Below are 26,293 nucleotides of genomic sequence, written 5' to 3' on the forward strand. Positions count from 1 at the left end.
GTGGGGGGCCGGACACACATCGGTGGTGCGCACTGTGATGACGCACTTAGGACAGATCGGCAGCGGTGGAGCGGTGGGGCATGGTGGGGGAGCAGGTCACCGTCGGGATACCGTAGGAGCAGAATTTTGATAAAGGCGGCCATTACATGAAAAGTCATTGCACCCTGCAGCATGGCTGCCGAGTTCCGGTGGTAATGGGCCTTAAGGAGACAGGTAATTTCTGCCCCAATGTTTCATATTTAATACTCATAAGGATAGCAAATCCAGAACTGTGTTATATTTTGAAATGTTGCCCTTTTAAACAGCATTAACTCTCGAGAATGCGAGAAGAGCAAAGGGAGGCGCAGCTCGAGACCAATGAGCTCATTGGTCAATCAGCTCATTATCTTCCCTACTTAAGATAATGAAGGTATTTGAAGTCAGAGGCGAGGATCTTCAAAGCAATTCGCTGGGACAAAAGACTGATATGGATGCAAGCTGGTAAATTCAAGTAATGTTTTTGTGAGGTCGAAGAGGCCGTGTACAAGGATTGGTGCTGTTCCCTGCATTTCTCTTGTAACTGCCACGTGGTGAAGATCATGTCCATTGTGCCCCTTAGTGGGCGAAATCCGCATTGCGACTCTGGGAGGAGTTCTGCAGCCACAGGAAGAAGGTGATTCAGGAGGATTCTTGTGATGACTTTCCCGGTGATCGACAGCAGGGAGATTCCTCTGTAGTTACCGCAGTTGCAGATGTTAGGGAGAGTGATGGGAGTCAGTGGTGGGGAACTGAGTTTGTGGCGGGGATCGAAAACAATGGCTTCGGTCTTCCCAATATTTAATTGGAGAATTAAATCTTGTGACGAACGCTTCATGCATTCAGATAAAGAGCCTTTAATCTTAATATTTTTACCATTATTCCCTGCTTTCACCTATTCGCTGATGTACTATCACCGTTAAATTCTGTCTCTTCCTGTCACACTGCTTATTTTTATCCAAAGCACTACACTGCTCCATTGCCTTGACTTTTCTCCTCAGATTTCTACATTTCCCCTCACCTGACCACCCCCCCTTTTTTTAGTTTAAAGCCCTATCTACAGCCCTAGTTATTCGATTCGCCAGGACACTGGTCCCAGCGCAGTTTAAGGGGAGCCCATCCCAACAGAGTAGCTCCCTCTTTCCCCCGTACTGGTGCCAGTGCCCCATAAATCGAACCCCCTTCCTCCCACACCGCTCTTTGGAGCCACACATTTAACTCTCTGATCTGCTTGTCCCTGTGTCAATATGTGCGCGGCTCAGGTAGCAACTGATTAATTAACCACTGATTCATCATGAACAATGCCAGGTCAGAGTGTCTGCTTTTAACCAATAGCCATCACAGATCCTCTCTGAATCTCTTTGCAGAATGTCCGTTCACTTGCGAACAAGGCCATTGCCATCCATGAGCTTATCATTGATGATTGCATCGACATCATGGCCCTGACGGAAATTTGGCTGAGGGATGATGACACCTTACCGTTAAACGAAGCCTCCGAATGCTGGCATTCGGCGTGGCGGCCCCAACCTGCAAGGATCATCAGCAGGTCGGGGCATTCAAAGGACCAAACCACTTCAAGGTACAGCGCGTGCTGGAGAGCGATGGCTGTGAGGAGGGCAACTGGATTGGTCCAGGTTGCTGATTGGAGCGTGGGCTGGTACAGCAGGAGCGGCGAGGCTGGGGTGCAACGTGATCGGGGCCCAGAAGAGGCGAGGGCCCAGGGGCAGCATGGGCCAGTCCACAAAGCGATATGTGTGCGCACTAGGTCCATGCAGCGGAGCTGGTCTCCAGTCGTCCTGGTTAATCCTTGCCAGTGGACCACAACCTAGCTCTGTCAAGCCTGTGTGGTGGCTGGTGCGAAACGGTCACCACACGCTAAAAAATTCACGCACAGGCATCTTCGACCCTTCAGCATGTAGTTCGGGACCTAGAATATTAGGTCCTTCATTGAAACACTTGCGAACTCATTCCTTTTTGCCGTGGAAGCAAGTCATCCTCGATACGAGGGACTGCCTATGATGATGACTGTAGCCTGGCAGGAATGTGTATGATTGACCAATCTCTACTGTAGCCTATTGAGACAGGGATGTGTATTACATGGGAAGTAATGATGTATCTTCAGTGTACCTGTGTTGGAAGAATCTACATCTCTGCTATAATGAACTATAATGTTCAAAAATTTAATTCTTGACAAAGCAAAAAAAAATAGCAGGTCAAGTGTGATCCATTCGTTTATTAATAGAATGGGAAAAAAGTTATTCTGATGAAAATAATTAGAACGGTTGGCTATGTCACAGATTTTGTATGTATTGTCACACAGATTTCACTGGCATCAAATTCATTGGCTTCAGGGGGAGGTTGTTCGTTGCTGCTCCTATGTACTGAGACCCCCCCTCATTTCCCCTTATCCCACCCCCTCACTTCCCCTTATCCGCCCCTCACTTCCCCTTATCCGCCCCTCACTTCCCCTTATCCCCCCCTCCCTCACTTCCCCTTATCCCCCCTCCCTCACTTCCCCTTATCCCCCCTCCCTCACTTCCCCTTATCCCACCCTCCCTCACTTCCCCTTATCCCACCCCCTCACTTCCCCTTATCCCCCCCTCATACCCCCTCCCTCACTTCCCCTTATCCTCCCATCCCTCACTTCCCCTTATCCCACCCTCCCTCACTTTCCCTTATCCCCCCTCCCTCACTTCCACTTATCCGCCCCTCCCTCACTTCCCCTTATCCCCACTCCCTCACTTCCCCTTATCCCACCCTCATCCCCCCTCCCTCACTTCCCCTTATCTCCCCTCCCACTTCCCCTTATCCCCCCTCCCTCACTTCCCCTTATCCCACCCTCCCTCACTTCCCCTTATCCCACCCCCCCTCATTTCCCCTTATCCCCCCCTCACTTCCCCTTATCTCCCCCTCCCTCACTTCCCCTTATCCCACCCCACATCCCCCCTCCCTCACTTCCCCTTATCCCACCCCCCCCTCCCTCACTTCCTCTTATCCCCCCTCACTTCCCCTTATCCCACCCCCTTTCCCAGGATGAGTAGTGAAGGAGTCTGCTCCTCCTCTCCCTCAGCCTGAACCTGACACACAGCGCCCTCTGCTGGTGTATGTTCAGGAGAAAAACGCGGAAGTATAATTACATTTTTTTTTAATTCGACATGGAACAAATAGCAATAAACACAAAATTAAGCTGAGTGGAAGTAAAACCAAAATAAATCAACATAGGCTGCAAATTAAAAAAAAATCTCTCTGAAAATAATAGGTTGCCAATATGGCGATGAATAGGCGCTGACGTTTGGAAATATTAATGTAATGTTTAAAAAATATTTTACGTGAAAGCGGTGGTGTGGCTGGAAGTTTGCGGGCGGTGCGAAGCTCGGCTCGGGTGATTTTTGCGGGAGAAGCGGCGGACGCGGCAGCGGAGGGTCGGAGGGCGGATTCAGCAGAAACTTCCTCAGCACACAGAGAGATCAATCCAAGGTTTGTATTCTCTGATGAGAGGGGGACGTTTTCAAGTTTAAATACACATTATACAAACATTGGGGAAGGAGAGGGAGAGAAATGCATTGCCCGTCTGCTGGCCCACTCCTGTTGTACACATTATGCAAACATTGCAATGGGAGAGAGTGGGGGGTGGGGAAGAGACAGAGAAAGAAATGCATTGCCTCTCTGCTGGCCCACATTATGCAAACATTGCAATGGGAGGGGGAGAGAGAGACAGAAATGCATTGCCTCTCTGCTGGCCCACTCCTGTTGTGCAGCCAGACTTGCGTGTGTGCTGGAAAGATCCAACCACTCCCAACAGTATGGATTAATCCAAGTTTTTTTTTAAAGTTGTTTGAGTGGGGAATTTACAGCTTGTGAGGCTGTGTATGGTTCAAACATTAACCAAAGCTGAAGCTATGGCATGTTTTGTAAATGCAGTGAGACTGGTGTTGTCACCTTTTTGAATGTGATGTGTGAGGGAAGTTACACCAGGATTGCAAGCTCTGTCTGTCGTCCCTGCAACCGCTGCTGCTTTTAAATCTGCTCAAAGCAGCTGCTTTTCAGCAGCAGTGCTGTTCTCGTGTACTGTCTGGAAAATACCCTGCATGTCAAATTAGTTGTATTTCCCCCCTTAAGTTTAATTATTTCTAAGTGGTGAGTGCTGGGAGCTGGCTGAATGTAGAAATGTAATTTTTCAGCAGCAAGCCTCGGAAACATGATTAAAATTGTAATAATCCGCTTGTGAAGCGCCTTGGGACCTTTTATTATGTTGAAGGTGCTATATAAATGTAAATTGTTGTCAACTCGTATGCTAGCCACATAAATGTTATTTAATAATTGGTTTGTTTTTGCAAACAGAGCAGGGAAGGCTATTGCAGGCCCCTGTACATTTTAAACTTTATTGTGGAGTTTGTCACAATTTTGAACTGAACACCGTGTAGTTTATTGCAAATAGTAATTGAGGCTGCGGTGTGTGATGGATGGATTGTTATCGCTTCACAATAGTTCAAAAAGGAGCTGTGCGAGTTCCTTACTGTGGCTATAACCGTGAGTGCTAAAAGTAGGTGGGAGGTTGGATTTGTATCTCATGGTCACTGTGAACTCTTGGAATTTGTCTGATCACCTTGGGGGTTCAGAGAGGAATTTTCCAGATCCCCCCCCCCCCCCCCCTGAATTGGCCTAGGTTTTCTTTTCATTTGTTCTTTGCCTATCCCAGGAGATTACATGACTACAAGTGAGAAAGTACACTGAATTCATGATGCTTCATGACTGGGACAGGCTTGATGGACTAGCCGTTCTTTCCTTGTCCCTACTTTAGTATGTTCTGAGACCCAGCCAGTTCAGTGAGATGAGAGAGAGCAGACTGGGCCAATCATGCCTCAGCTCAAGGTGACTGAAATCAGCAAACTTCCTGATCCATATCCTTCTGTGCATCCCTTTATAGCTGTGGGATGCAGACAGAGCATGAATTCTGTGCTGTTCCCCATCCTTTTATCCTGCTGTCCAATAAAAGAAAGCAAGGGAATGCTACCAGGAGGCAGGATTATCCAATTACCTGTACAAATTCAGCAGTTGAAAGAGTCAAAATTTTGGACTGCCATAAATACTTTCTTGGGTACAGTGGCATCATTTGCTTTTGCAAGTGGTCTGAGAATTTTAGTTTTGTGGGATTTGACATATGCAGCCCTGTATATACTTGTGCAATAGCATGACCTGGAGGTGCAACAATAGTATCATCCTGTGACCTGAGCTGCATATTCGTGTCTTTCATGTACTTATTGAATCTCTCCCAAGGTAAACACTTGGTGATATGGGATCAGGTATGAATTGTTACACTGCTTTATTTCACTGCTTCATTTAAACTGAACATATAAAACAGTTAGTATGACTGAACTCACTGAGTTCAATCCATAGAGCTTATATTTGCCTAAAATTACAAAGCAAATGGCATAGCCCTGATCAGTCTTACTTGACTTAAACAAGATGGTTTCTAACTATCGTCTGGCACTTCAAACCCCTTCACTGCAGCAAAAGCTGTCACAGCTTTCCCTTTAACAACTTGACGGCCCTCAAAGCTTTTCCATTTCAGTAAAGCTTGTCTGCCAGCCTGTGTCCAAGATTCCATATTTATTATCTATTGCTGTTCACAGACAGGCATGGATCAAAGGACTTTCCAACATGATGGGTAAGAGGTGTTTTTCAATTACCCAGACAAGCTATTAGTTATTTAGTTTCTGGGGTAAACAGCTTCGATCTAGCATATTATCTACCTTTTTGTCTAGGGGGCCTTTTTGGAAAATAAAACTTGAAAAGATAACATTACATGAAGGTAAAATAAACTCCTTTCTAATTCCTTTCTGTATAATAACAAATCTCAAATGCAACAGCCTTAATAAAGAAGATCTATTTGTGCTATAATTTTATTTTCTCCTCTTGTGGGGAAATGCCTTTCCTGCAATAATACTAAAATGAGGAACTCACTTTGCTAGTTCAGCCTCATGCCACACTACTCTGGTGCAGCACATTACAGCATTTTTCAGAGCGGCCCTTGGGTAAGATATTGGTTGGGAGCGATCTTGACAAAAAGTTATCGAGTACCACTTAAGGTTGCCAACCCTCCAGGATAAAGATTAATCTCCTGGACACTGCTGCGAGGGACAGGAGAACAATTATAATGGCATTAAAATAGGTGGTTTTTATTCTTTTTCTTTGAACACTTTATTTTATTAGTTATAAAAATATTTGGAGATGGCGGAAAAGTGCTGTTTGACTGGGCGGGATGGTTGGAAGCAGAGGGTCATCATAGAAATTTACAGCACGGAATGAGGCCATTTCGGCCCATCGTGTCTGCGCCGGCTGACCAAGAGCTATCCAGCCTAATCCCACTTTCCAGCTCTTGGTCCGTGGCCCTGTAGGTTACGGCACTTTAAGTGCACATCCAAGTATTTTTTAAATGTGGTGAGGGTTTCTACCTCTACTACCCTTTCAGGCAGTGAGTTCCAGACCCCCACCATCCTCTGGGTGAAGACATTTCCCCTCACATCTCCTCTAAAGCTTCCCCCAGTTACTTTAAATCTATTACCCCTGTTTGTTGACCCCTCTGCCAAGGGAAACAGGTCCTTCTTATCCACTCTATCCAGGCCCCTCATGATTTTATACACCTCAATCAGGTCTCCCCTTAGCCTCCTGTGTTCCAAAGAAAACAGACCCAGCATCTCCAATCTTTCCTCATAGCCCAAAATTCTCCCGTCCAGGCAACATTATTGTAAATCTCCTCTGCACCCTTTCCAATGCAATCACATCTTTCCTGTAATGCGGTGACCAGAACTGCACACAGTACTCCAGCTGCGGCCTGACCTGTGTTTTATACAGTTCAAGCATAACCTCCTTGCTCTTGTATTCCATTTCTCGACTTATGCAGGCAAGTCTTCCATATGCCTTCTTAACCAGCTTTTCTACCTGGCCTGCTACCTTCAGGGATCTGTGGACCTGCACTCCAAGGTCCCTTTGTACCTTTACAGTTTTCAGTGTCATACCATTTAATGTGTAATTAAGCTCGTGGTCTACAGGGCTGTAGTAATACCCACCCGCCTGTATGGTTCAGAGACATGGACCATATACAGTAGACACCTCAAGTCGCTGGAGAAATACCACAAATGATGTCTCCGCAAAATCCTGCAAATCCCCTGGGAGGACAGACGCATCAACGTTAGCATCCTCCCTCCATCAGGCCAGCATTGAAGCACTGACCACACCCGATCAGCTCCACTGGGCAGGCCACATAGTTCGCATGCCTGACACAAGACTCCCAAAGCAAGCGCTCTACTTGGAACTCCTTCACGGCAAACGAGCCAAAGGTGGGCAGCGGAAATGTTACAAGGACACCCTCAAAGCCTCCTTGATAAAATGCAACATCCCCAGCGACACCTGGGAGTCCCTGGCCAAAGACCACCCTAAGTGGAGGAAGTGCATTCAGGAGGGCGCTGAGCACCTCGAGTCTCATCACCGAGAGCATGCAGAAACCAAGCGCAGGCAGCGGAAAGAGCGTGCGGCAAACCTGTCCCACCCACCCTTTCCCTCAACGACGGTCTGTCCCACCTGTGACAGGGACTGTGGTTCTCGTATTGGACTGTTCAGTCACCTAAGAACTCATTTTTAGAGTGGAAGCAAGTCTTCCTCGATTCTGAGGGACTGCCTATGATTTAATGTGTATTCCCTTGCCTTGTTAGTCCACCCCAAATGCATTACCTCACACTTATCCGATTGAATTCCATTTGCCATTGTCCTGCCCACCTGATCAGTGCATTGATAGCTTCCTGCAGTCCACAACTTTCTTCTTCATTATTAATCACACAGCCTATTTTAGTGTCATCTCCAAACTTCTTAATCATGCCCCCAACATTTAAGTCTAAGTCATTGATATATACCACAAAAAGCAAGGGACCTAGTACTGAGCGCTGCGGAACTCCACTGGATACAGCCTTCCAGTCACAAAAACACCCATCAATCATTACACTTTGCTTCCTTCCTCCGAGCCAATTTTGGATCCAAATTGCCATTTTACCCTGGATCCCATGGGCTATTAGTTTGCTATGTGGGGCCTTATCAAAAGCTTTGCTAATATCCATATACACTACATCATACGCATTGCTCTCATCGACCCTCTGTGTTACCTCCTCAAAAAATTCAATCAAGCTAGTCAGACACGACCTTCCCTTGACAAATCCATGCTGTCTGTCCTTGATTAATCCATGTCTTTACAAATGAAGATTTATTCTGCCCCTCAGGATTTTCTCCAATAATTTTCTCACCACCGAAGTTATGCCGACTAGCCAGTAATTACTTGGTCTATCCCTTTCACCCTTTTTAAACAAAGGTACAACATTAGCAGTCCTCCAGTCCTCTGGCACCGCACCTGTAGCCAGTCATGTGATTAAACCTCCAGGAATATATCCAACCAGAGTCGGCAAACTTAGTGCCACTGAGCACGTGCTCTCTGACATATGGTTAGCTGGTATGTGACGACAGAAAATTGGAGCAGTCTTCATAATAGCAATGGAGTCTGCCAATTATGTGAAGCAGTATGAATATGTGGTCCCACAGAACGATGGAGTGCGGGTGTCTTATCTATGATTCCCGACACAGTGTGTTCTTGGACCACCGATGGGGAGGTATTAAATGGGCCTGGTACATTCCCACAGAGAAAGAAGGGAACTTTCCCCAAGCCATGTTTGTGCATCTCCAGTGACTGAGTGAGTGAGTGACATTGGCAGAGGCCTGGGAACAGGCCACCCAGCTGCCCTCTTGGGAAGACCTAAATAGAAGAGAAAGTAAAAACAGAATGTTGTCTGCATTTAATCTTTTGTTTGTGTTATTTTTTAAACTTGTATCAAAATTAAGATTTTTCTTTCTCTTCTCCTCCCCTCTTCCCCTAGAATTTAAGAATGGCAGTCGATTGGATAAGCTTTTCCTATGCTGCTATGGTGACAGTGGGTGGCATCCTGGGATATACTCGGAGAGGTATTGTACTTTATGCATATTGTTAACAATTCTCTGTTCAGTACTTCACAAGAGGAGTACAGATAAGCAAGATTATTATTTTTTATATTTTAATTTTTTTAAATGTTTTTATTTTTTATCCAATTTCGTTCCAGATCAACTCTAACGCCAAAGATCACTTTGCGCCAATGTGTTTGATCTTAGGCCAAAAGGCCGAGAGGCGAAGTTGCACCGTTCCTGGAAATATTGCAATACCAGGCATGCCCCTGATCCAGCTCCCTGTCCAAAAATCAATTCAATATCATGTCCCCATAGGGGATATTAAACTGATAAGAACAGATACTACACTTGATCTTAGCCAAAAGGCCGAGAAGCGATGATAAGCGAGATTATTTGGCCCATTCTAGCTCATCTGTCCAAAAAGAAGTACCTACTCATCTCCTTATTCTTGAGTGAAGGTTTTTGCCTCCAATACCTTTTTTAGTGTTCGTGTGAAGAAATTATTTCTGTGTTCCTAATATGCCCTTTGCTGGTTTGAACTTATCATCCCTTGTCCTACTGTTGACTCATTTTTGAAGTAGTGCTCTGATTTATTTCATCTATACCACTTATATCTTAAATACTTTAAGATTTCCCATCGTTCACCTTCCTTCAAGGGTAACATTCCCCAGTTTCTCTAGTCTTCCCTAATAGTTCAATATCCTGATGCTATAGACTAGCCGTGGGCTCTTGCCTACACCACCTTCAGGGCATGCATGTTCTTTTTTGCCATGGTGACCAGAACTAGACATTGTACTCGATGCGGTCTTTCAGCATGACAACCTCTGACCTATAGTCTACTGATTTAGCAATATAGTTCAGCATTCTGACCACTTTCAGCGTGTTGCTCCACAGCAAGTTAACTGGCAAGTCTACTAACACCCAGATCGCTTTCAACCTCCAGTTTACCTGGTTATATATCATTCATAGTTTATGTGCCCATTTTTTCTCCCAATTTTCAGTATCTCATACTTAACTATTATATTGTACTTGCAACAGTTCTGCTCATTGCAGTTTTTAATCTAACTTGTTTCTCCTTCTTTGACCGCCCTCATTCCCTGTCTGCCCTCGGTTTAATATCATCTGAAAACTTGATTGACTTGCATTGTGTTGTTGAATCCAAGTCACTAATATAAATGTAAACAGTAGGAGTCCCAGCATCTATCCCCGTGACCTCTCCCATGCTGACACAACTTTGTCAAAGGCTTCCTGGAAGATCAGATAATATCACACAGGTTTTACCAGAATCCACTTGGGATGTCAAGCTTACAATTCTTCTTTTCTTCCAACACACTTTGTTCATGTTCATAGTGAATTGTGGTTTTCATAAGTGGACCATGTCATCTTTTATCCAAAAGTTATAATCTTAAACATGTTGTGAACGTGAGTAATATGCCTCACAACTAATCCTCACTTTTTTATCAGATATTTAATGTAAAAAGTCACACATGTTGTCCACCAGACATTCATATTCTATCAGATGGTAAAACACCACTCTATCAAACCATATTGCTCAGGCTATAACTTCAAGTCATATTTATAATCACAAAATAAATCTACACAGAAACAAAAGAAAACAGTAAAAAACTGGCAGTACTAGTCCTGATAAAAATAACAAAGTTTAGGTCAATCCACAAGAATTTAAAAGTATCTTTTGCAGACTTTACCCTGTCCAATAAACTACCCGACTTACTCTTCAGTTTCTACATCATGGCAGTAATCTTCCTGCCTTCCTCACGGAGCATAGCTTCACCTTTGACACAACCAAATACTTGTGCTGAGCAGTGTGATGTTTGTTAACAATTGTAATAACAGATTCTTGTAAACAAAACAAAAGTAAGTTTTGTTCACTAAAACTATCAATTAATATTTCTGTAGTGCTTCTTGGTTTCAGAGAGACTGCCCAAGGTTCTTTACAAAGGGGGCGGAGACCAAGCAAGAGGTAGAAAAGGACTAGAGGGGTAAGAGAAGTGAAAGGATGGTTGAAGAGAAGGGTCTTTAGAATGATTTTGCAAGCACGAGATGGTGGGAGCGCATTAGTGGGTGGCTGAAACACATTTCTGGGGTTAGAGTGTAATGAGCTTTATTCCGAACATGTTTTATATGTGACCAGGTAGTGTTTGCTGATGACATTAGGTGCCTGAAAGGGATAGAAACATAGAAATATAGAAAATAGGTGCAGGAGTAGACCATTCAGCCCTTTGAGCCTGCACCACCATTCAATAAGATCATGGCTGATCATTCCCTCAGTACCCCTTTTCTGCTTTCTCTCCATACCCCTTGATCCCTTTAGCCGTAAGGGCCATATCTAACTCCCTCTTGAATATATACAATGAACTGGCATCAACAACTCTCTGCGGTAGGGAATTCCACAGGTTAACCACTCTCTGAGTGAAGAAGTTTCTCCTCATCTCAGTCCTAAATGGCTTACTCCTTATCCTTAGACTGTGTCCCCTGGTTCTGGTCTTCCCAACATCGGGAACATTCTTCCTGCATCTAACCTGTCCAGTCCCGTCAGAATTTTATATGTTTCTATGAGATCCCCTCTCATCCTTCTAAACTCCAGTGAATAAAGGCCCAGTCGATCCAGTCTCTCCTCATATGTCAGTCCAGCCATCCTGGGAATGAATCTGGTGAACCTTTGCTGCACTCCCTCAATAGCAAGAACGTCCTTCTTCAGATTAGGAGATCAAAACTGAACACAATATTCCAGGTGAGACTTCAACAAGGCCCTGTACAACTGCAGTAAGACCTCCCTGCTCCAATACTCAAATCCCCTAGCTATGAAGGCCAACATACCATTTGCCTCGTTCACCGCCTGCTGTACCTGCATGCCAACTTTCAATGACTGATGTACCATGAAATCCAGGTCTCGTTGCACCTCCCCTTTTCCTAATCTGCCGCCATTCAGATAATATTCTACCTTCGTGTTTTTGCCCCCAAAGTGGATAACCTCACATTTATCCATATTATACTGCACCTGCCATGCATTTGCCCATTCACCTAACCTGTCCAAGTCAATCTGCAGCCTCTTAGCATCCTCCTCACAGCTCACACCGCCACCCAGTTTAGTGTCATCTGCAAACTTGGAGATATTACACTCAATTCCTTCATCCAAATCATTAATGTATATTGTAAATAGCTGGGGTCCCAGCACTGAGTCCTGCGGCACCCCACTAGTCACTGCCTGCCACTCTGATCAACTCACTAAACGTGCTATTTACGGCATCCTCAGCATTGTGCATGCTCCAGAGTGAATCCACCTGCAGCTCCTGTGCCGTAATGCGGTCTATCAGGATCTGCAGCAGGATACACTTCCCGCACATGTAGTCGTCAGGGACACTGGGAAGCGCCCCTGAGTTCCCACATAGCACAGGAGGAGCATGACATGTGCCTGAGCTCTCCTGCCATGACTTAACCCTTAGATTAACTTAATTTGGCAACAACAATGATAAAGGTTACCTACTGACCTACTGACAGGGAAAAGAAAAAGAAAAATTACTCACCAATCACTTAACCCCTTGGCTGTGACGTCACCTTTTGATTTCTTTCTACTTCTTTGTTTACCTTCTGCCCCTGCTGCAGCTGCACCGGCTGGCCTCCGACGACTCTCGGGCCTTTATAGGCCGTTCGCCTCCCGAACTCCCATTCCTGTGGCCGCCTCCGACGACTCTCGGGCCTTTATAGCCGCTCGCCTCCCGAACTCCCGCTCCTGTGGCCGCCTCCTCGACTCTCGGGCCTTTATAGGCCGCTCGCCTCCCGAACTCCCGCTCCTGTGGCCGCCTCCTCGACTCTCGGGCCTTTATAGGCCGCTCGCCTCCCGAACTCCCGCTCCTGTGGCCGCCTCCTCGACTCTCGGGCCTTTATAGGCCGCTCGCCTCCCGAACTCCCGCTCCTGTGGCCGCCTCCTCGACTCTCGGGCCTTTATAGGCCGCTCGCCTCCCGAACTCCCGCTCCTGTGGCCGCCTCCTCGACTCTCGGGCCTTTATAGGCCGCTCGCCTCCCGCTCCTGTGGCCGCCTCCTCGACTCTTGGGCCTTTATAGGCCGCTCGCCTCCCGCTCCTGTGGCCGCCTCCTCGACTCTCGGGCCTTTATAGGCTGCTCGCCTCCCGAACTCCCGCTCCTGTGGCCTCCTCCTCGACTCTTGGGCCTTTATAGGCCGCTTGCCTCCCGAACTCCTGCTCCTGTGGCCGCCTCCTCGACTCTCGGGCCTTTATAGGCCTCCGACTCCCCGAACTCCTGCTCCTGTGGCCGCCTCCTCGACTCTCGGGCCTTTATAAGCCGCTTGCCTCCCGAATTCCCGCTCCTGTTTTCTCCTGAGTTTTGATGGTGAGCACTTCTACTGATGCTAGCTGTCCTCTGCTAGTTTTCTGTTCTGCAGCATTGACAACTTCCACTTTTTTTTTTACATAAGCTGTTCGCAATTTTTTTAACTGTTTTGCTCCATGTTATTTTGGACTGGGCAGAAATGCCAGTCCCACCTTTATCCTGCCTCAGAAAAGCACCAGTGTACATTTGCCATTGCCCATATCAGCTATTGTTACAATCTCAGAGATTTGTCAGTCTACTGCCATTCGCTGTTGTATTATGGACACTTTTGTATGATGCACCAATTCCCACTTAAAAACCAACTTGAACTTCCTCAATCTTAATTTTCCTTAGGATCATTTAAAGCCAGGACAAAAGAAAATGTTTATTCTGTTTGTCTGGGCTGGATTCATACCCATGTGCCAGAGGTGGAAGATTCCAATTAACAGAGAAACATAGAAACATAGAAAATAGGTGCAGGAGCAGGCCATTCAGCCCTTCTAGCCTGCACCGCCATTCAATGAGTTCATGGCTGAACATGAAACTTCAGTACCCCCTTCCTGCTTTCACGCCATACCCCTTGATCCCCCGAGTAGTAAGGACTTCATCTAACTCCCTTTTGAATATATTTAGTGAATTGGCCTCAACTACTTTCTGTGGTAGAGAATTCCACAGGTTCACCACTCTCTGGGTGAAGAAGTTTCTCCTTATCTCGGTCCTAAATGGCTTACCCCTTATCCTTAGACTGTGACCCCTGGTTCTGGACTTCCCCAACATTGGGAACATTCTTCCTGCATCCAACCTGTCCAAACCCGTCAGAATTTTAAACGTTTCTATGAGGTCCCCTCTCACTCTTCTGAACTCCAGTGAATACAAGCCCAGTTGATCCAGTCTTTCTTGATAGGTCAGTCCCACCATCCCGGGAATCAGTCTGGTGAATCTTCGCTGCACTCCCTCAATAGCAAGAATGTCCTTTCTCAAGTTAGGAGACCAAAACTTTCCACAATACTCCAGGTGTGGCCTCACCAAGGCCCTGTACAACTGTAGCAACACCTCCCTGCCCCTGTACTCAAATCCCCTCGCTATGAAGGCCAACATGCCATTTGCTTTCTTAACCGCCTGCTGTACCTGCATGCCAACCTTCAATGACTGATGTACCATGACACCCAGGTCTCGTTGCACCTTCCCTTTTCCTAATCTGTCACCATTCAGATAATAGTCTGTCTCTCTGTTTTTACCACCAAAGTGGATAACCTCACATTTATCCACATTATACTTCATCTGCCACGCATTTGCCCACTCACCTAACCTATCCAAGTCACTCTGCAGCCTCATAGCATCCTCCTCGCAGCTCACACTGCCACCCAACTTAGTGTCATCCGCAAATTTGGAGATACTACATTTAATCCCCTCGTCTAAATCATTAATGTACAATGTAAACTGCTGGGGCCCCAGCACAGAACCCTGCGGTACCCCACTAGTCACTGCCTGCCATTCCGAAAAGTACCCATTTACTCCTACTCTTTGCTTCCTGTCTGACAACCAGTTCTCAATCCACGTCAGCACACTACCCCCAATCCCATGTGCTTTAATTTTGCTCATTAATCTCCTGTGTGGGATCTTGTCGAAAGCCTTCTGAAAGTCCAAATATACCACATCAATTGGTACTCCTTTGTCCACTTTATTGGAAACATCCTCAAAAAATTCCAGAAGATTTGTCAAGCATGATCTCCCTTTCACAAATCCATGCTGACTTGGACCTATCATGTCACCATTTTCCAAATGCGCTGCTATGACATCCTTAATAATTGATTCCATCATTTTACCCACTACTGAGGTCAGGCTGACCGGTCTATAATTCCCTGCTTTCTCTCTCCCTCCTTTTTTAAAAAGTGGGGTTACATTGGCTACCCTCCACTTGATAGGAACTGATCCAGAGTCAATGGAATGTTGGAAAATGACTGTCAATGCATCTGCTATTTCCAAGGCCACCTCCTTAAGTACTCTGGGATGCAGTCCATCAGGCCCTGGGGATTTATCGGCCTTCAATCCCATCAATTTCCCCAACACAATTTCCCAACTAATAAAGATTTCCCTCAGTTCCTCCTCCTTACGAGACCCTCTGACCCCTTTTATATCCGGAAGGTTGTTTGTGTCCTCCTTAGTGAATACTGAACCAAAGTACTTGTTCAATTGGTCTGCCATTTCTTTGTTCCCCGTTATGACTTCCCCTGATTCTGACTGCAGGGGACCTACGTTTGTCTTTACTAACCTTTTCTCTTTACATACCTATAGAAACTTTTGCAATCCGCCTTAATGTTCCCTGCAAGCTTCTTCTCGTACTCCATTTTCCCTGCCCTAATCAAACCCTTTGTCCTCCTCTGCTGAGTTCTAAATTTCTCCCAGTCCCCAGGTTCGCTGCTATTTCTGGCCAATTTGTATGCCATTTCCTTGGCTTTAATACTATCCCTGATTTCCCTAGATAGCCACGGTTGAGCCACCTTCCCTTTTTTATTTTTACGCCAGACAGGAATGTACAATTGTTGTAATTCATCCATGCGGTCTCTAAATGTCTGCCATTGCCCATCCACAGTCAACCCTTTAAGTATCATTAGCCAATCTATCTTAGCCAATTCATGCCTCATACCTTCAAAGTTACCCTTCTTTAAGTTCTGGACCATGGTCTCTGAATTAACTGTTTCATTCTCCATCCTAATGCAGAATTCCACCATATTATGGTCACTCTTCCCCAAGGGGCCTCGCACAATGAGATTGCTAATTAATCCTCTCTCATTACACAACACCCAGTCTAAGATAGCCTCCCCCCTAGTTGGTTCCTCGACATATTGGTCTAGAAAACCATCCCTTATGCACTCCATGAAATCCTCCTCCACCGTATTGCTTCCAGTTTGGCTAGCCCAATCTATATGCATATTAAAGTCACCAATTATAACTGCTGCACCTTTATTGCATGCACTCCTAATTTCCTGTTTGATGCCCTCCCCAACATCACTACTACTGTTTGGAGGTCTGTACACAACTCCCACTGACGATTTTTGCCCTTTAGTGTTCTACCGCACCATCCTGTCCGTCATGCGTTTTCAAATTTATTCCTCTTGTTTTGTAAGCGACATCGTAATCTTCATTCCGCTTGCATCCTAAACCCTCAAAACAGCACCAGTGCAACTCTGAGCAAAAGGAAATCCTCATTTCACTATGGGTAGGAGTAATAAGCAGAGACCACCTGTACTTCCAAGTAATTTAACAGCAAGGTATCCTAGAACGGTAATTTGGCTAACTGTTGTACCACTGAGAGAGGATGCATAGAGCCAAAAGGCTTTTGAGGAAAAAAAAGGAAATAAATTGTGCTTTTTTTCCAGGGAGTGTGATGTCTTTGATCTCGGGACTGCTTTTTGGGTCTCTGGCAGGATACGGTGCTTATCAAATTTCAAATGACCCACAAAATGTGAAGCTCTCCTTGAGTAAGTTCCTGAGCTTTCTGTTTCTTGTATATAAAAAAAATGTAATTGCTTATGTAAAATAAAGTGAATTGCTGACATTTTTAGGTAACTATTTAGGTCTTTTTAATTAGGTGAGGGGTTTTGCCCCCGAGTTTTGATGGCGAGCACTTCTACTGATGCGAGCTGTCCTCTGATACCTCCCAGGCTTGGCCGCTCCTCACGTGTGAGCTGTGTGACCTGGTTTGGGGGTTGCATCAGAGCCGAGCCAAATCCTGGCCTCACCTGACATCTATATGTACTTTACTGCAGGTGTCACTGGGTAGTGCACACGAGCAGGACTCCTAGCTGACTTCTTCCCACTTGGAAGAATCAGTAAGAATCCTAACAGATGGCTGACTTAAGATCACCTTTCTCGGCACCAACCAAGGATTAAGCCGGGTCATTCCTGTTCGTTATGGCTTCACAGCTCAGTCCACACTGCGCAGTACACCTTACAACTATGTTGAAGGATAAACTTGTAGTCAATTCAGAGATAAATATTTCATGTTTCTGTTGTTTTCAGCCACCATACAGCACGCATGTTTTGTGTAGACTGGCGGTTCATATTTCCATTAAGGCAACTTTAAAAATTGGGATAAGACTGGTTAAAACTCCTAGCAAGTGAAATCTTAGTATGATTCCACTTCCCATAATGTCACTAATTGCCACTCCCCAGCCTCTCATAAAGCTCAATATCTGAAATTAAGGAAAGTAAGATATGAATTTGAGTTTAACCTGTGTTGTATACATGCAATGCCCATTAGGCCTGGTGGTTTACAGAGAATAACGTGTAAGTCATAGCCGCTATAAATCATTTGCCTCCACAGCATTTAAGAGTTATGTAGCTAGCATATCTTCGAGCCCCTTAAGTTCATCATCATTGGGAAGTTATTTCTCGTGAAACCATTTTCCTTGATTTTTTTAATTACCCCATTCATCTCAATAAATTGGCCAACTTAAAATTGAATTGTTTAATGCTGTATAAAAATTTGTTTTTTTTTAAGAAAAGGGCTTCTGTTTACTGAGGTTATCCCAGATCACCCATAGCATAGCGAGACACCCAACAGTCTACCTCAGTCCCAGCCTCAGATCATTAGGGAGCATAGTTTCAAAATAAGGGGTTGCACATTTAAGACACAGATGAGGAGGAATTTCTTCTCTGAGTGTCGTGAATCTTTGGAATTCTCTACCCCAGAGCATATTTAAAGTAGATTTTTGAACGAAGGGGGAGTCGAGGATTATGGGGAGGGGGCAGGAAAATGGAGTTGAGGCCAAGATCAGATCAGCCATGATCTTATTGAATGGCGGAACAGGTTCGAGGGGCCAAATGGACTACTCCTGTTCCTATTTCTTCTGTTCTTATATTACTCCCTCCGGCACCAGTGTGATGTTTTCTATTTCCCACCATTAGGTGAGATTTTCAATTAGGGCCACATTAAGGGCAGTATTTTTTTTTTGGACACTAAGGAAATCAAGGGATATGGGGATAGGGCGGAAAAGTGGAGTTGAGGTAGAAGGTCAGCCATGATCTTATTGACTGGCGAACAGGCGCGGGGGGCCGCATGGCCTAATCCTGCTCCTATTTCCTATGTTGTGTTTTGTGCCCAATAGGAAATAGATTGAGACTGCTCAAACTCATTGTGTATTTAACAGCTCGCAGGCAGGGGAGCCTTTCATATTACCAGTCTGGGATGGAATTGAATCCAGTTCCATAGATGGAAGCCCAGAGTCTAACCAACCGCACCACCCATCCACACGCACCACTCCCCCCAGCTCCCCTCCCCACCCTTTCCCTCAGCTTCCTGAAGTATTTTTCATTGAAACCATTGCCGGAAGTAAGATGTAATTTCAATTAATCTTTCAGTTCTGACGAAGGGTCAAAGACCCAAAACATTAACTCTGCTTCTCTCCACAGATGCTGCCTGACCTGCTGAGATTTCCAGCATTTTCTGTTTTTATTCCAGATTCCAGCATCCACAGTATTTGGCTTTTGAATCTTTGAAACGTACTATTCTAGGTACCACCAATTCTCGGGCCATGTATGTCTTTTTAAAAAGGGGGATCCTTCTGCAGAATACCAGTTTTCAGTTCTGTTGTTTTATATAGAGGATATACATCTGGGAATGACAGCTTACACAATACAAATCACAGAGCAATGCGGACCTTGAGTTACCACAACTGTGATGCAAGTGTTTTTATCTTGCTTTTTCTTGGTGTGTTTTTGTGTTGTTAGCAAAATGTAGTCGATATTTTGTTTAAACCTGTGAGAAAGAAAACTGTGTGTTACAAACTAAGTAGCAATTAAGGGTAGCTGCTCAGGCTGGCAAAAGGTGGGAAGCGATGTTCCACAGGAATCGGTGCTGCCGTCACTGTTGTTCAAAATTTACAATAATGATTTAGACTTGGGAATCAGAAGTACAATTTCAAAATTTGCGGATGACACCAAATTGAGAGGTGTCGTTAATACAAAGGACAAATGTGACATACAGGAAGACATTAATAAGCTTGCAGAATAGGTGTGTAATTAGCAAACAAATATCAATTTGGATAAGTGTGAGGTGGTGCATTTTTGTAGGAAGTATAAGGAGGCCACATACTGATTGGTTAATAAGAGTCTGAATGGGGTAGAGAAGGAAAGGGATCTACGAATTCAGAAACACAAATCACTAAAAATAGCAACGCAGGTTAATAAGGTTATTTACAAGAAAAAGGAAACCAAGCACTTGGGTTCATTTCTAGAGGGTTAAAACTGAAAAGCAGAGGAGTTATATTAAACTTGTATCAAACCTTGGTTAGCCATACTTGAAGTACTGTGAGGAAAAGAGTGTTTGAAGACCAGTCCCTCAAAACTGTCACCAAGCTCATGGTCTACAGGGCTGTAGTAGTACCCGCCCTCCTGTATGGCTCAGAGATATGGACCATGTACAACAGACACCTCAAGTCGTTGGAGAAATACCACCAACGATTTCTCCGCAAGATCCTACAAATCCCCTGGGAGGACAGACGCACCAACATTGGCGTCCTCGTCCAAGCCAACATCCCCAGCATTGAAGCACTGACCACACTTGATCAGCTCCGCTGGGCAGGCCACATAGTTCGCATGTCAAACACGAGACTCCCAAAGCAAGCGCTCTACTCGGAACTCCTTCACGGCAAACGAGCCAAAGGTGGGCAGTGGAAACGTTACAAGGGCACCCTCAAAGCCTCCCTGATAAAGTGCAACATCCCCACTGACACCTGGGAGTCCTTGGCCAAAGACCGTCCAAAGTGGTGGAAGTGCATCTAAGTTCCTCGAGTCTCATCGCCGAGAGCATGCAGAAATCGAGTGCAGGCAGCGGAAAGAGCGTGCGGCAAACCAGTCCCACCCACCCTGTCCCTCAACGACTATCTGTCCCACCTGTGACAGAGACTGTGGTTCTCGTATTGGACTGTACAGTCACCTAAGAATTCATGGTAAGAGTGGAAGCAAGTCTTCCTCTATTACGAGGGGCTGCCTATGAGGATGATGATGACTGTGCACAGTTCTGGTCTCCATATTATAAAAGGGATATGCAAACATTGGAGAAGGTGAAAAAAGATTCACAAGGTTGATACCAGAACTGAGGATATTGTTATCAGGAAAGGCTGAACAGGCTGGAGCTCCTTTCTCTCAAAGAGAAGGCTGAGGGGTGACTGGATCGAGGTCTTTAAGATTGTGAAAGGGTAGACGTAGAGAAAATGTTTCAACTTCTTGGGCTCAAGTTTCGGCCTGAGTTGCTCCTATTTTTTTGGACAAACTAGTTTAGAATGGAGTATCTTAGCAATTGCAATTCTTGGCATTTAGTTTGCTCCAATTCTAGTGAGCTGGAATAGTTTTGTTTTAGAACTTTTTTACCAGCCACTTACGCCTATTTTGCAAGGAGGGGGTGTGGAGGAAGGGGGATAGAAGGGGGAGAGGGGGGGGAAGGGAGGGGAGGGGGTGGGGGGGGAGGAGGGAGAGGGGAGAGGGGAGAGGAGATGGGGGGAAGGAGGGGGGATGAGGGGGAAGGGCTGAGCGGGAAGGGGGCGGAGGTTGAACGGGGGGGGGGTGGAGGAGAATGAACGGGAGAGGGGTGGGGAAGGTGAACGGGAGGGAGGGAGGGAGGTAGGCTGAATGGGGGGGTGAGGCTGAACGGGAGGGGGGGTTGGTGAGGCTGAATGGGAGGGAGGGGGGGAAGGCTGAATGGGAGGGAGGGGGGGGAGGCTGAATGGAGGCTGAACTGCAGAGCGTTGGGCTGCGAGGAGCTACTGCACATGCGTGCACACTCTAGCGCGCATGTGCAGAGGTCCCGGCACTGGCTCCGTCCCCGACCCCTTGTGCTGCGTCACGCCGAGGCCGAAGACGTCCTGAGGAGACTGGAGAATCACAAGCTAAGTTTTCGGCCCCCTTTTTATTCCAGAAAGTCGGCACACCTTATGGAGGTGCGCCATTTTTACAGAGGGTGGAAACTTGGGCCGTAGAGGGTCCAAAACTAGAGGCCATAAATATAAAATAGTATCAATAAATCTAATAGAGAATTCAAGAGAAACTTCTTCACCCAAGAATGTGGAATGCGCTACCACAAAGAGTAGTTGAGGAAAATAGCATAGATGTTATTTAAGGGGAAGCAAGATAAGCACATGAGGGAGACAGGAATAGCGGATATGCTGGTGGGGTTAGATGAAGTAGGGTGGGAGGAAGCTCGTGTGAAACATAAACCAGTTGGGCCGAATGGCCTGTTTCTGTGTTGTACAATTGATGCAACGCGATGTAATTTAAATTATGTGTTTTTGTTGATTTCTTCAGGTAGATTCGCCATTGCAGTTGTATTGTGAGGCCATGGAATGAAAATGTGTAACAATGTTGTGAAGTAGTCCAGAATTAGCAAAAAGAAAGTCTGAATGTAGACAGCAAATGTGTTGGAGTGTGTGACGTTCGAAACAATTACTCCACTCCTGCTCTGACTGGGATGGGGAGGAGAGATTATAATGCAGCTATAAACTGCTGTTATACAGATATTGCGGAATTAGTCAATCAGTATCCCAACTCTGAAGCCAACATGCTAACAGCATTTCCGACAGCTAGAGATTCCAGAGTGTTGCTATCCACATGGCGATGTCCTTCATGACAGGAAGATTTTTAACAGTCAAAATATAATTATTTGTTAAGATTTTTTATGGAACTTGTAGATGCACAATTTGCTTTATTCTTCTGTTTGCCTAAATACTCTTTTCCTTTCAATAACAGTAAATGCTGGAATTTTGACCATAGCAATGGGAATGCGATACAGAAAATCTGGAAAATTAATGCCTGCCGGCCTCATCGCTGGTGTCAGGTAATACTTCAAACCCTGCTTCAGACTTTGATTTATTTGTGCAACAAACTAAGTGAAACTGCAGCTAATTGTATCACACTCTAGAATTTGCTGTTGACACAAAAGTGGATGGTTTCGCAAACAGTGAGCAGAACTGTTTAAAATAAAAATAAAACTAACTTCAGGAGAACTAGCAGGGGCATAGTGGTTATGTTACTGGACTAGTAATCCAGAGGCCTGGAGCAATAATATGGAGACATGAGTTCAAATCCCACCACAGCAGCTGGGGAATTTAAATTCAGTTAATTAAATAAATTTGGAATTAAAAAGTTAGTATCAGTAATGGTGACCATGAAACTACCGGATTGTCGGAAAAAACCCAACTGGTTCACCAATGTCCTTTTTAGGGAAGGAAATCTGTCGTTGTTATCCGGTCTGGCCTATCTGTGACTCCAGACCCACAGCAATGTGGTTGACTCTTAACTGCCCTCTGAAATGGTCTAGCAAGCCAGTCAGTTGTACCAAACCACTACAACAAAGTCAGCACTGTGGGACTGCAACAATTCAAGAAGGCGACTTCACCACCTTCTCAAAGGCAATTAGGAATGAGCAATAAATGCCGGGTTGCCAGTGACGAATAAATAAAAAGGAAGGTTAGAGAATGGCAGACAGTTGGCAGATGTAAATTTAATGTATAAAAGTGTTTAATGCATTTTGAGGAGGTAAAAAAAAGAAATGGGAGTATAACACAAATGGCAAGATGCTGAGGTGTATGGAAGCAGTGAGACTCCGGGATACAAGTACTTAATTCCTTGAAATGTTGAATGCAACTAGATAAAGCTATTTAAAAAAAAGACCAGTCAAACTTTGGGCTTATAAATAGGAATCTAGAGTACTAAAGCAAAGAAGTAATGATACATTTGTACAAGACAATCATTAGGCCACAGTAAGAGTACCTTGTGTAGTTTTGGACACTCCTTATAGAAAGGCATTAAAGCAGTAAAGATCGAACAGCTTAGATTCTCCAGAACAATGCCAGGGATGGGAAACTATAGTTATGAAGAATAATCATTGAAATAAAAATAATGGAAAATTTGATTCAACTTTCAAACATTGATGTGTCCTTTATGGATTTTCAACTCTGGATCTGTGCACGTTAAGTTGCAATTAATCATGCCATATGGAATAGAAAGAAAGAAAGACTTGCATTTATATAGTGCCTTTCACGAAGCATTTGACACCCAATGAAGTACTTTTGGAGTGTAATCACTGTTGTAATAGGCACTGATCGGAGACTAGGTGCTTGGGGATTCTTGACTGTTATGATGTACCCCTTCCATCACCCTGTGAGTAGTTGAGGCACAGAGTTGCATAAGGCTTTGCAAAACCAGTTGTAGGTTACATTTGTTGCCCTTGTCACCATGCTATCTAGGTTTATGTGCAGTAAAATCTCTAAGATTCTTTTCTTCTTCCTTGCAGCTTTTTTATGGTTGTACGACTTGTAATCGTGATGCTTTAAATCTACAATCAACTCAGTACAATGAAATACAGAATTGCTGTAAATTCTTTGTCTGTGACTATCTTTTAAATGGTAATTGTTCCACAAAATAATTCTAGAGAAGTCAAACTTGATACAAAGTAACACTAGCCTTTACTTTAATCATAGGGATATCTATTGTAACAATACTTGTTCTATGTATTTGTAGTATTGATATACTTTTGAATACAGTTTAATCAAAGTTATAGCTTACGCTGGCAAGAATTCCCTCAAAGCTCTTTTTCAAGTGTGTCAGTTAGCATCACTGATGAAGCTAATTGCTTAGACCTATGTATGGAACAAACTTATAAACGTGTAGATGTATAGATATTATGGGACCTTAATAAGGTTTGTCCTTACTAAATGTTTTGAATCAATGTAATACATTCCACATGCAATTGACTAAATGTTTCTGAACTTATTGTTTCATTGGGGACTTTGAATTTAAAACTCACCTCTGGACTTTGTTCACTCTATCAGGGTTCATAACTGTCATGTGTCCTACATGTTTACTGCTTGTACTATTGCAAGGTGTGCCACCAGAGGGCACCGCAGTGGGAGACTTGTAGGTTACCTGTACAGGTGTGCCAGGCCTTGTATAAAAAGCAGGCCACCATATGTGATCCTCACTCTGGAGTTATCAATAAAGGACTAAGGTCACTACAGTTCAAGTACAAAACATTGCCTCATGGAATCATTGTCAGAGCATCTAATGACATAACAATTGGCGACGAGATTACGGACCTTCACGTGAAAATGGCTACCATAGTACGTTGCAGCAGTTCGCTGATGGTGATGATTGGGACGCCTCTGTGGAGAGGCTTGACCATTTCTTCACAGCAAACGACCTGGCAGGCGACAATCCGGCCACACTGGCTGTTAAACGCAGAGCTATCCTGCTAACCAGTTGTGGGCCCAATGTCTATGGCCTCATCACGGACTTGCTGGCACCAGCGAAGACAACAACCAAGACGTATGAGGAGCTTGTAACGCTGATCCAAGAACAACTCAAGCCCAAAGAGAGCATCCTCACAGCCAGACACCAGTTTTACACCCACCGACAGCCCGACGGCCAGGAAATCGCGAAATATGCTGCAGACCTCAGGAGGCTGGTGGCACCATCTCACTGAAGCGCTGAGGGACATCTTTGTCATTGGATTCGGCCATGAGAGCCGCCTTCTTAAGCTACTGTCTGCGGATACCACAGTCACACTGCAGAAGACCATCTCCGTGAGCCAGGCATTCATGACCTCGACCTGCGGCTCTAGGCAGATGACTCATCCTCAGGACTCGAACCCGGCAAGTACTGTGCACAGAGTGGCACATTTTAGAGGCTGGACTGTAGAATGTGAACCTTCTCAGGGAAGAGAGAACAGGTCCCTGAGTCTCTTAACTCCGAGTCCGTCGAGGGGGGGGCTAACCGAGTAGCTCCATGCTAGCGTTGCGGAGGGAATCACAGGGATCACCAGTGCCACTTTAAAGACTATGTGTGTAAAGGCTGCAGCACAAAGGACCACCTCTAGCAAATGTGTAAAAGAAATATGACTCACTGTGTTGATGAAGAGTCTGCAGATGGCCATGAATCCAGTGCGGATTATGAAACTATAGTCAGAGAGGCAGCTCAGCCCCACGATGAGGTATATGGCATGTTTAATTGCACCACCGAGTGTTCCCCATTGAGGATGGAAGTAGAGATAAATGGCGTTCCAGTCTTCATGGAAGTGGACACAGCGGTGAGCCAGTCAGTAATGAATCAAGAAGCCTTTGAGAGGCTATGGGACGATCAAGCTGAACGACCCAAGTTGGTCCCGGTTCAGGCTGCGCACCTACACCGATGAACTTATCCCAGGCATTGGTAGTGAAGATGTTAAGGTACTCCATGATGGCGCGGTGCACAAGTTACCTCTGTGGATTGTTGCAGGAGATGGACCAACGCTACTCGGAAGAAGGTGGATGGAGAAGATCCATTGGAGTTGGGAAGATTTCATCCCTCCAGCGATCGACGTCCCCCGCGCTTAGAGGCAAAGCAAGCCCTCACCTGAGGGTGGACTCGACACCAAAGAGCAGACCAGCACAGCACCCGAGGCACAGACTGCTCAGCACGACTGTGTGGAGATGATCCAGCTGAGACGACTCGAATGCACCTTCCAGGCTCCAGTGGCAGGACTCCGGAGGAAGAAAATCGGATCCTAAGGCGACTTCCCAGCTTCAGTGGCAGAACCCGGGGAGAAGAGGATCACCGCAATCAATATCGTGGATGGAGGAAAGATGGCGCCCAAACCACGAGGTGCTGCGCTGGAGAAAAAGATGGCGGCGGCGAGACCACGAGGTGCAGCGCTGATGGAGCAACATGTGGCACTAAACGAAGAAGAGGATTGGGGTAAATATAGCAAGGCTCTCTTAAAAGGAGGCCTGCAACCCACCACACTTAAAGGGACAGTTCCACACTCTCAATATCAGAGCAACTGTGAGTTAGATGTAAAATGTGCAATTGATGATCAGAGTTGTGTACATGCAATAAGCAAAGAAAAGTCACGCAATCGGAGCTACAAGTTATTTACCGTGCATAATGAAAAGTTGTGCGAGGTAGGATCTCAACT

The 26,293-nt window shown here is 45.3% G+C and overlaps 1 protein-coding gene and 1 pseudogene across 2 annotated transcripts; one reads left to right on the forward strand and one right to left on the reverse strand.

Annotated features, from left to right (window-relative positions):
- Window positions 1-457: 457 nt before the first annotated feature.
- tmem14a (transmembrane protein 14A) lies at window positions 458-24,372 on the forward strand. Of its 2 annotated transcripts, none has more exons than XM_070884346.1 (5): window positions 458-652; window positions 8,934-9,018; window positions 16,725-16,826; window positions 22,090-22,177; window positions 23,636-24,372. In XM_070884346.1, the coding sequence occupies exons 2-5, from the start codon at window positions 8,943-8,945 to the stop codon at window positions 23,673-23,675; spliced, it is 306 nt and encodes a 101-aa protein (XP_070740447.1). In that variant the 5' UTR covers window positions 458-652; window positions 8,934-8,942; the 3' UTR covers window positions 23,676-24,372. The 2 variants fall into 2 exon arrangements, with proteins under 2 accessions (XP_070740447.1, XP_070740445.1); XM_070884344.1 differs by lacking the exon at window positions 458-652 and adding an exon at window positions 3,178-3,492.
- On the reverse strand, window positions 9,219-9,375 carry LOC139267694 (U2 spliceosomal RNA; annotated as a pseudogene).
- Window positions 24,373-26,293: the final 1,921 nt, after the last annotated feature.

The sequence above is a fragment of the Pristiophorus japonicus genome, chromosome 7 (assembly GCF_044704955.1).
Source record: "Pristiophorus japonicus isolate sPriJap1 chromosome 7, sPriJap1.hap1, whole genome shotgun sequence".
Lineage (NCBI taxonomy): Eukaryota > Metazoa > Chordata > Chondrichthyes > Pristiophoridae > Pristiophorus > Pristiophorus japonicus.